General features: G+C 43.3%; 1 protein-coding gene across 1 annotated transcript in view; it reads right to left on the bottom strand.

The window, feature by feature from the left end:
- Positions 1 to 1776: 1776 nt before the first annotated feature.
- Positions 1777 to 12058, bottom strand: part of tnfrsf21 (tumor necrosis factor receptor superfamily, member 21) — a 47778-nt gene continuing 37496 nt past the window's right edge. The window contains exons 5-6 of the mRNA XM_070849811.1: positions 7293 to 7563; positions 1777 to 4236 (exon numbers count right to left, since the gene is read on the bottom strand). Of these exons, the coding sequence (XP_070705912.1) occupies positions 4007 to 4236; positions 7293 to 7563 (501 nt within the window). The 3' untranslated portion in view covers positions 1777 to 4006. The remainder of the gene's footprint in view (positions 4237 to 7292; positions 7564 to 12058) is intronic.

The raw sequence follows: 12058 nt of genomic DNA, 5'->3' as shown, positions 1-12058 counted from the left end.
CAGTGGAATTTGTTTGGTTGGAACACTATCTGATTGTACCTTGGTTGAAATCAGGTCAGTGAGTGACGGTACACCTACAAGCTGCAACGCTCGATCACTTGGAAATCAAATGAATACATATCAGTACAAATAAATCATTTAACTGGGTGTGCGGGGGCTCTGGACACATTGATCACACAATTGAGAAGCTATTACAGCAAATACATTCCTAATATATTTAGGTTATATATGATATACAAATAGATTTCTAATATGTAGCTTTCATATAATAATATTTAGTGAACTATGATCTGGTAATTAACTTCTGAAAGAAAATACAATACATACTACGATACGATAATACCTGCAGGAGAGAGGTCTGCCAGGGGGGTAATTTTTTATTTGTACTATTGGGGAAATAAGTAAAACAGAAAGTAAACTAGTAAGGAAAAATAATTGAAGTGGCTTTGGATTTGTTAGCTAGCTAGGTCTACCCAGTACTGTGATTAGGCACATTGGGACATTGATTGTATGAACTGTAATGTTATTGTGCAACTATTGCTAATATTTTTACATTAGCAACTCTCATCTACACTATCTAGTATGCAAATGACAAAAGAAAAATGATGGACATTGACTTTACTTGGCTAATGTTAGCCGAACAGCTAAAATTCAGTTACAGTTTCATAGATTGCAATCAAGGAAAAGCACAGAAATTGTGTAACAGCTAAATAACAGCTAAAACAGACGAGTCGTACACACGGAAACATTATGAATTGTAATTTTAGTATGAGGACCCTGCTCACACTGATTAGCTTGTGTCAGCTAGATTACAGTCAAAGAGATGCACAGAAATGACTTGTGTCTTCATCCAGTTAACACTGACAGGTTGTTCATACAGGTCAACAAAAGTCATGTGTAACACCTCCAATGCTACTGTACGTCACCTCCCCACCACCTATTCTATGAGTTGGTGCGGATCAGGGAAATCTCTGTGACTCCAGCTTTTAGCAGGTCCTTGGCCTGGTACAGTGAACTCACACACACACACACACACACACACACACTTACAAGAATCTTATTCAAAAACGGCACCCACCCCAGTGAGTGAAACTGGAGCCACACTGCTTCTCTGCTCCCCATTGTTGGGAGTTAAATGAGAAATGAGAGCCTGAGGGATTTACAATGAGACAACAATGTGGACACACTGAACTTGTATGTGTGTGTGAAACAACATGAGTCACTGAGGGTGTGTAGGGGACTGGGAAAGATTTCGTAAGACGTTCAGACAGCTCACCAAAGATGCGCGCGTGCATTCTTAGTTTTTTTAGACTAAGAATGAGGAAAAGAAGTAAAGAATGAAAAGGTAGCACATTGTGTAATTGTTATCACCCTGTGAGACATCAATATACAATAGGCTGTTTCTGTTGAAGACAAGTCACAAGGAATGATGAATGATTTCCATTTAGCTGCTTCATTTTCAAGGTCCTGATTGTGTGCATGCTGGCTGTCTGTGCTTTCCCTACTATGACAAGTGAAAAATAGCAAAAATACCTTTGAAGACGCATTCTGCTGCCCTAAGGTAACATTTGACTGTAGCAGTGTGCAAAGAGTAAAATCTAATGTGATGGACATTAGCTGACCTGAATGTGACAAAATAGCTACTCCTTATTTACAGCCTGCGCACAGATTGATGTTAATATACAAATAATGAATGTATCCTTTTCTTTTTTTTTTTCAAGATCCTGGTCCAGGTTTTTACCAGACACAAAAAAGACATGACAACTACACACAAAGTTATGAAAAATGTTTTGAGCTTTAATTGGTAGATTTTAAGAGGTTACATAGTAGTAAACATACTCGTTAAACGTGTGAAATTTGATGAAGTCATCCACTCCAGCCTCATGTGTGTTTCACATCTCACCTTCACTCTTTCAGACTTCCTTAGAAAATAAAAAGCTCACACCCTGCAGAGTCTCCGCTGCTACGCGGAGAAGCTCACTCACTCTCATCACCACCATCGTCACCTTCATCATCACCATTATCATCATCATCGTCAACATCCCACAGTCCACAGCAGCACAACCTTTCGTCTTCTGCACTCTGGAATACTTTAAATAGTCTTTAGTCTGGGGTCAAGGCCCCTTTAGACAGGCCAACTGTTGAGAGATCACATCTAGCACCACAGAACCTTTGCCCATCACTTGCTGCTGTCACGGTTCCTGCAAAGTCCTCTCCAAAGGTGGATGAGTTTTTGGTGGTGCTTTTTATTATTATGTTAAGAACCTTGAACTCTGAAGGAACTGAAAAAGTACATCATTTCTTCCTCATTTAAATCAAGTAACACATGTCAGACTGACTTCAAGTAGAGTATGGAGTATGCATATCTTACATCCCAGCCAGGCCATCTTGTCACACCAAGCAGGGGAAAACACATGTGAATGCCCATGAAAACATGAGATACAAAGAAGTCAAAATGCTAACAAAAGAGATGCTACAATAACATAATCATAATATCAAACTAAATGTAGAAAACATTACAACAAAATCAAATGTTAGTTAATAGCATTTGAGAATCAAAGAAACAGAAAGTGATGGACACAGACGATACATGTGTGCCTCTCCAATAGAAAACAGAATTAGTGCATCATTATTACGTTTTAATATCGACTACATAGAGCATGTAGCAACATACCACTGCATTAAAAAAAATCACTTGCATTCTATTATTTGTACTATAGCACTGAAACACCCAGACACCCACCACACCGACGTGAAGCTCCAAAATGTTTCAGCAAAATTTCATCGACGCTACATTTGCTGAGGCGAACAGGGCTAGCTAGCAGAGATCTGAATGTGCATACTGGCAGAAATATTTATTGTTTACTGTCCGTGAGTCCAACACTGACAGAGCTTCCAAAGCAACGTATCTAAACTGTTTTAGATGTATGGCTTTGGTTCCAGAGAAGCAGGCAGGGGCGCTAAACCACTGCACCTTCCTGTCCGGTTCATTGTTAGTTTTGGAGCCTTCGTCCAAAAGCAAACGGTTTGTATGCTAAGCCATATATCATAATATTACATTAGACTAATATTACTCAGGTATTGTAATATTGGATTACTTTGACATTGAATCCAGTATTTTTGATATATGGCTTTGTTATCAGAGTAGCAGGTCAGCCCTCTAATCCAACACTGCCGACCTGCCGGTCGAACAGAATGGCTACAAGCTGAATGCTGACACCCACAGAGGATTTGATCTAAAGGAAAAAAGGGGGCTCATGGGCTGAAAAAAGGGACATGTAACAAGCTCAGGCACACGACTTCCTGGTCATTTCATACCTGGGCAATATATCTGTGAATGTGGTTTACAAGAACTTCCTAAAACCCCTAGAATAATACCAGTGTCATGTATAGCTTATTTACTATTGTCTGTGTCTGTTTTCCTTTTTCTAACACTGGGATCATGGTAAAGACAAGGGAAACCTGGATGGTTGGCACAACTAGCGAAAAACAAACGTGTTATCCTATAAAGGTGAAGGCATTGTCCAGTTAAGGTAAAGAAAGTGCTTTTTGTTTTTTAATGTAGTCAGAGGCGCTTAAGCCTCCTCGTTAAGGTCACAATACTTTCGTCATACCACCTTAAACAAGGCTGAACATACTTATGAAAAGTGAAAAAAAGACTCCTTGTTGTGATACTCAGACTGCTTTAATGGCACTGAGCGTTGACCCTGTATCAAGGTGGTTTTAAAGGAGTAATATTGTGTACACACAAGACAACAGAAGACTAGAGGGTAAAGAGCAGTACCAGTGAAGATTTGTAAGAGTCATTGGAGGGACCTTATCTACAACACCCAGCTCGAATCATGTGATCAAGTGACCAGATGAGTTAGACTCTAATTGATCAAATGCCAAGCCGAGCTTCATCTCAGCCAGGTCTGACTCAGAGACACGGAGACATTCCTTTTTGTTCCCGAACCGATTCTTGTCTGCGCTGTGTTCTTTTTCCTCCATCCTCCTCTTGCCTCCTCTACAACAGGTCAGGGAGGTGGCTGTAGACCGAGTCCAGCAGTGTCTGGCTGGCCTCCTGACTCTTGACTCCCGCAATCTCGAACAGCCGGTCCAGCTTGTCCTCGGCGGCCGGGATCTCCTCAATGATGTGCAGCTCGTCTGGGTTCAGGATGTGCAGCATGTCGTCGAAGATGGGCTGCAGGTCGCACGGATCCAGACGCACCTGCCGGAGCACAGTGTCTTTCTTCTCTGGAGGGGACACAGTTATTGTAATTAACTGAATAGCTCTAATTAACACTTGCAGGTTAACAATGGGTCAAATGACAGTGTATAAGGTCAAAGGGCACTGCTTTGCTTGGCACTTGGAGAGCACAGACTTCCACTAAGGCCACTAGTTTGCAATCACAACCACTATTGCATGATATACACAATACTATACCATTACAGTAAATCCTATAGTGCCACCTCTGCTATGTCTGGATATATTTCCAAAACAATAAGTAATTCTGTGTTTGCTTGCCTGTTTATAAGGTCAGCATCTGTTGTATGTCATAGCTTTGGTGTATGAATGTGTGAACAGTCTCCTCCAACTTAGATTCCTCCTGTATGAGTGGTGTGTCAGTGGGTGAATGTGGATGTACAGTTTCATAGTTTGTAGAGTACAAAACAGTTAGGAAACGTGTACAACGTTCATTATTATTGTTAGTAGTTGAGGCAGACCTGGTAGTAGACGATAATAAACTATAACAATTTTAGTAATACAATCATCAGTCCCAATAAACCCCAGTCACACATAGAGCAAATCTTCTTGAAATTAGTAAATGTTTCTAAAAATGTCCCATAAGTTGTGGCTATGGAGTTGCTATGGAGCTAATGCAACATTATTTGTAGCGATAGGATTTTCATTTAAGAAGAGCACCCAGAGAGACCACATGGGGGCAGTCAGCATCCATGTTGGAAGTGAGAGTGCCGTCCTCACACCATCAGTGGTGGGACACATTAGTGTGTGGTTAATGTGTGAGGAATGTGAACCTGCTGACTCTCCGATAAATAAATGTGTGGGGCATGACGGAGTGAGTCTCCAGCGGAGATTTAGGAAGCTTTTTAAAATTGCTTTTGAGATTACAGTTTTAATCAAGGGGCAGCATGGTGGTGCGGTGGTTAGGCTCCAGGTTCCACAGCAGTTTGAACCTTGAACCTTTCTCGTCTGGAGTTTTGCATGCTCTCTCTGTTTGTGTGGGTTCTCCATCTTCCTCCCACAGTTCAAGGACACGCAGGTTAATGGGTGACTCTAAACTGCCCATAGGTGTGGATGTGAACGGTTGTCTGGCTCTATGGTCAGCCCTGTGACTGACTGGTGACCAGCCTCTTGCCCAATTTCTGCTGGGATTGGCTCCAGCCCTTAAGGGCCCTTAAGGATAAGTGGTATAAGGCTTTGAATGTTAGTGTCAGCTATTTTACTCATTTAACTGAAGATACCTTTGGGAATTTGGATAATGTCTGTTACTAACTTGGTATCTTAGGCTCCGGGCCTTTCTGTGCTTTTCTCATCTCTCTGGTTCCTGTGGATCCTGGTCCTGGTTCTCCTGTTGTGGTTCTCTGGCTTCATTCATATATTAACTATTGTCATGTTTTCACTGTTACCATATTGCTATTTATTAGTCACATTCCTATTGTCAGCACTATAGTTGCTGTTAGTATTTTGGTTGCTGTTTGTTTTCTCTCTCTCTCTCTCTCTCTCTCTCTCTAATTAAAGAGTTTGGTCTAGACCTGCTCTTTATGGAGAGAGTCTTGAGATGACGCTGTTATGAACTGGCGCTATATAAATAAAGATTGCTTGATTGATTGATTGATCACTGAGGACATATCTACTGACACCTCCAGAGGGAGGCGCCCAGGAGGCATCCTGACCAGATGCCAGAACCTCCTTAACTGGTGGCCAGTAGCAGCTCTACTCCGAGCCCTGAGCAGTGTGATACCCCGATAATTGGGGCAAACCTCTCGTCCCCTTTTTTGAAAATGGGGACCATCACCCCGGTCAATCCACAGGTACTGTCTCTGACCTCCACGCGACATTGAAGAGGCGTCTTCAACAGCCCAACAATGTCCAGAGCCTTCAGCCTTCTTAGCACAAATCTCATCCACCCCTGGCGCCTTGCCACCAAGGAGCTTCTTATCTACCTCTGCCAGGGACATGGCTGAGGCTTCCCAGAGTCTTCAGTCTCTGCCTCTTCCACAGAGGGCATGTTGATCGGGTTTAGGAGTTCCTTAAAGTGCTCTTTCCACCACCCAACAGTATCCACAGTCCAGGGCAGCAGTTCTCCTCCCCTGGGATACACGTAACATTCTTCCAGAGGTAGGAGTTGAAGACCTACCGGACAGGGGCCTCCACCAGATGCTCCTGCTCCCAGCACACCCTCACTGCAAGTTTGGGTTTACAAGCTCTGTCCAGCTGTCGTAATTTCAGTTTTGTGTTTAAGTAATGTTGCACATTCTTAAATCAATGTGTTCTACTACACAACAAAACTGGAGCTATCGACTTTTCAATCACAGAAACACTTAATGGGGCCATGCCTGCTGTGAAGTAAGATGCCCCCTCCTCCTCACTGATGCATGAATACTAGAATCTCAGTTCTACTTGTAGTCACAAGTGAGTTTGATAATGTTTATTCACACCAATAAGGCATGCTTTATAAACTCTTAGCTAGCAGCTGTTATCCTGGCAAAGCTAGACTGATTGGAACTGGAACCTCTCAGTTCACGTCTGATTTCCAAGCAGTGTGATCAACGGGCGCAGGCCAAAATGCCTCTGGATGCAATTGGACAGGCATATAACCAATCAGAGCAATGCAACATAACGCTGAGTGTAAATCAAACTTTTACCAAACCCTATTGAAAGTAAGGGAAATGCAGCTGTTTGTTCTTCTTGTTAAGAAAATATACAATCCAGTTCATTTGATACTGGAGTGATAGCGGATTCAATACAACGTTCCACATCAACGACAGCCATCTTGGATATTAATGAAAATGCAGACACATCTGATGCTGCTCATGTGGGGATTCTTGAATCCTTAATGTTGAATTCCTGAATTGTTGGGTCTCTCTCTAATTAAAGAGTTTGGTCTAGACCTGTTCTTTATGGAAAGAGTCTGGAGATAATGCCGTTATGAACTGGCGCTCTATAAATAAAGATTGATTGATTGATTGATTGATTGATTGATTGATTGATTGATCTGCCAGAGCAAATAAAGCAGGAGCTCACAGACTGGTCTGGCTACCAGGCTGTCACGCCATGCTAAGCTCACCTTTGGTGATGAAGGAGCCGTTCCTGCTGAGGGCAGAGTCTTTGCTGGAGGTGGAGTCACAACGAAGCAGGGGCTCTGATTCGTCTGGGAAGAAGCCTTTGGTGCGGTCCACCGGCGACTGCTCCACGCCCACACTGCTGGCCCCGCCCACGCTACCACCGCTGCCGCCGTTGCTGCCGCTGCCAACACTGCTGGGAGACTCTACCAGCTTGTGGATGGGACTGAGGCTTTGGCTTACATTCACTGAGGTCATCAGCTGGTTGATGTCAAACTGTAGACAGAGATGGAGAGATTAAGTAGGGGGGAGCAAGAAGAAGAGGAAAAAACAAGAGTGGCAAACCGCTCACAGGCTGGTGTTGGCTGTCCCACAGGCAGGTAACACTAAGCTGAACATCACTGCCCTGTATCTCTATCTCGCTCTCTCTTTTCCCCTCATTATTTCTCTCCACCCCCACATCCTCCTGCTCTTCCTCTTTTAATTACATCACATTTCTCTTTCAGTCTCCAGTCGAGTTTCTTTGGATACACAATAATTGCTGAACAACAACACCTATTTACAGAAACAGTCACATACAGCGAGATGCTAATGCAGGAGGAGTCGGCTCATTGTCAGCCTGTGCAGGTGGCATCTGTGCCACATGTTTTTATGGACTGCCTAGTTTAACAAATAGGAGGCTCAAGATATAAAACAACATGAGGGACTGGCTCAAGTACTGCAAGTCTGCCTTTCCTTTCCTGTCATTTTACTTGGAACCCACAAAAGACTGGAAAAAGGCTTCCAAAAGATCTGACTTTATACTATATATGTATATAGTACATTTATTATGCTATGTATGTATATATGTTCTTATGAGAATAGATTAAACGAGCCATCAAGTGAGAACATCAGGAGTTCCACATGGTACAGAGAAGCCTCCAGCCTGAGCCTCTGTGTTCTTCCTGCTCTGCATATTAAATACTGTCACTTCTTGCTTTCACCATCCTTTCTTCTGGGTGTCATTTTTTAAAAGATCTCATTTCCTTGTTTCCTTCTTGGTTCTTTGACCTCTGTTCCTTGCTGCAGGTTTTCACCTGTTTAGCTCCACATCCTTCATATTTGTCTCTTCATCTACTCTTTGTAACGCTTCCCTTTCACTCTTTCCTTGTAGTTAATTCATCGCTTCAACTTTCTCCCTCATACGTCTGTCCTCTCCTGTTCCCTTTCATTCATGTCATTTTGTTTCAGTCTCTTCCCATCACTTCACTTCACTCTCTCTCTCTCTCTCTCTCTCTCTCCTTGTTGTTGACCCCCCCCCCCTCTCTCTCTCTTTGGTGTGGTAATGAGCCTGTGGTTTGAACCAGTAGTGGCTGCTTTGGGGATGAGATCATGAGAGCACGTCTTGTTTTTCACAGTGTGAGCCAAGCTGGGCCTAAAGGTCGCAGCAGCAGAGAGGTCATTTCATTCAGCACACACACTGGAGCTGGAGGAAACTGGACCGAACAAAGAAAATTCTACTCTGCTAAACACTTTTCTTCAGCGCCGTCCTTTGTCTCTGTTCAACGATGTCTGGGTCACTGGCCTGTCGCGTCACACAACTTACGTGATTCTGACTGAACAAACACACTCTGTCTCACCCACAAAGGCATGCATACATACATACATGCACACTACCACACACACACACACACACACACACTAAAAACACATGCTGACTTTCGCACAGCAGCAGATGTAACTGGAGCAAATATTTTTTAAGAGCAGATGTGGGGAAAAAACAGAGAGACCCATGAGGGATGACAAATTCAGCAGCCTCAGGGGACAGGAAGTCAGTGGATATGTACAACACAGACATTATACCATCTGATATTCAACTTCCTGGCACAGATCTCAACTCACTGCGGTCACTGGCTCTCATTTTGGCTAATTTCATTCTGGTTATCTTATTTGGTTGATCATGGGAAAAAATCCTCAAGACAGAAATTCCAACCGTACAGTCAATTCAGAAACCTGAACAGGCACATTTATTTGTTACTCACTTCACCTTTTAGTCCATCAAACTCATGTTAAATGACTGTTAATTGTATAATATTTGTTTAATAATTGTTTCAGCTTAGAATGAGCCTTTATATCTACACACAGAGCGGCTCGTCACACACGCGTCGCACAAAGACAGTGATGTTGCACCAACATAAATCTATGGAAGCCCCAAATGGACAACCAGGGCCTTTTGTATTACATTGAAGTGGCAGCCTGCGTTTGGTAGCACAAATACACTGGTTGGAAGGCGAACAAGAAGAAAGAAGAGGAAGACTACTTTGTGAGGAGTTTGGGAACCCAAATTTTGACAAACGGAGGATCACACTTATAATTTGGCACAAGAAAAAGCAAATCAGCGAGAATCCTCGCTGGCACCATTCTCCTACTCGCTGGGAAAGGGTGAGGCGAGGCGCAGTGTTTCAACCTGCCACCTCAACACTAGCTGCCACTAAATCCCACAGACTGCGCAGTTTAGTGCCAAAGATGATTTAAAAAATGAGAAAGAACCATATGAAAATATTCAGGCGTCATTACGAAGAAAAAAGAAACTATGTAAGAATAATCATGTGCTTGCACCTTTTCATCCAGTTGAGCACATGCTTCTATCCCCTATAACTCCAGTCCCCTGCCGAGCCGACCCTATACCACAGCTGGATCTGGTGCTCTGGTCAAAGGCCTGCCTCCAAAGGGAGCCCCCATCAACCAGAAAACAGTTTAAACATCTGAGTAAGATGAATATCCCACTATTGCTTTTACTTATCTGCTGATGGAATCGAAAGTTCAGCAAGTCACAAGAGCTGTGCTTCCAGTGAGGCTCTAATTATTCACCAGATCACACTGTCAGCACCAGCCACTGTGTTATGAGCAGCTTTGTCCCTTTTGCCCACTCAGGTTCAGCCGCTCTGTCTGAAGGCTCCTCAAACCAAAAGGAATCTGATTTCCTTATGCTGGCAGCCTTGAACGGCTCTGAGCTGAGCTACTGAGGACTGAGCCGGAGCTCAGGGGTCACCGCGAGGAAGAACAGCGCTGCTGTTCCAGAAAGCTCCCTGGCTGCTGTGTGTGTGAGAGAGAAAAGGATCAGGCTGAGTCACTGACTACTTCTGTCAGCACAACACAAGGCCTTGCTGGGGACAGGGACTCAGACACACACACACACACACACACACACACTGGCACACGGCCCGCTCATATGTGCACACACATCCAGACTGAGCCAGCTAGCCTCACTGGAGTTGGCAGATTGCTGCAGTGGGAAGGGCACTGGGGACAGACACACACACTGGGGATACTTTGATTAATTAGATTGAAAATGTTACAGCGAAGAATCTGACTTAGCTGTAATTACTCCCAAAACAGATGAGCTTATTAACCAAGATGCAGCTGAGATAGGAAGTCACCCCCCTGTGTGGAGCACAGCACCAGTCCCAGTTAGAAACTCTGATGTCAAGGTATGCCCAGCCTCTTCCACTAATGCAGCTATGATGTTTTAAGTAGTCCTCACTTGACGTACCTGCTCCCAGACTGCATTAAGGCACAAAGTCAAACACACTCATGATTATCTCTCTGAATTACCTTTAAAAACAATCAATGCAGCTTCTGGGAAGTTTTTGTCCTTTTCCCCAGAAAGTACTGGATGTGGTTTCCTTTTATTGTCTTATGGGGCTCCCTATGGAAGGGAGGGAGGGGCACCTAATGGGACCTGAGTCATTAACACCCCATTAGAGATCAACATGCATTGGGTCGTGCATCATTGTGGCAGAAAGGGTGAATATCTGAGGCGTCTTGTCATTTTCTGTCTATTCAGAAAGTCAAGAGGAGGGAAGAGGCCAAACAAAATAAGAGGATACAATTATTATCTGTCTGCCTGTCTGCCCGCCCGCCTGCCTGTCTGTCTGTCTGTCTGTCTGCCTGCCTGTCTCTTGCTTTGTGTTCCTCCTGTCAGTAATTTTGTGCCAATCCACTGTCACAAAATTTCTCTCAGATATTCATTTTTTAACTTTAATAATCTCTTACATTTTCACCAAGCGACATCGTGAGGTCAACATTTCAATTTATCCAATATTTCTTATGACAGCGGTACTATGTGTTTAATGCTAATTATTAAACTAACTAACTAACTAGCTAACACTCTGAACTACAGCATTGGACAGACTGCCTCAAGATGGAATGAGCAGGAAAGTGTAGCAGACTGTGCAGTTCTCTTTTTGCTTTAAAATGTGCACTTATGGCTGGAGTCACTGTGTGGCCTCATTAAAACAGGTTTGAGTTGACAAACAGAACAGACAGGAAAGCAAAAAGATCTAAACCTTCTCTTCTGTTTCCCACCCCTCCCTGGACAGAGAAGCTCTGCCTGCTGCAAATCACAATGCAGTCATTAGCGACACTCAGAAGACTGAGCATGGCTGCTCTTACTGGTGGGCTAAACAGTAGGCAGGCCCAGTGGTATCTCTGTTAAACATTCATTTAATGCACAAATAATTAGTTATTCAATCATTTTCACTTTACTGAAGTGGGCAGTAACTTCACTGGTTATGTTATTTGTAGCTGGAAAATACGATTTGTCAACTTTGGTTAATCAGAATATATTTAGCTGCTTTCAATTAAACAAGACGTCTTGTCACAGACACTACTCATGTTAGCAGTGCTGTTGGTCCTGGGTAAACATTTTGCTTACACCTGCATACAAATCAGCATCACTGTGATCATTACACATATTCAATGTCTGATTTTTGATGTCTGCTTTGCAAAT

This window comes from Pempheris klunzingeri, chromosome 18 (assembly GCF_042242105.1).
Source record: "Pempheris klunzingeri isolate RE-2024b chromosome 18, fPemKlu1.hap1, whole genome shotgun sequence".
Classification (NCBI taxonomy): Eukaryota; Metazoa; Chordata; class Actinopteri; order Acropomatiformes; family Pempheridae; genus Pempheris; species Pempheris klunzingeri.
Note: the sequence above shows the minus strand (reverse complement) of the source record. Positions and strands in the feature narration are given on the sequence as shown.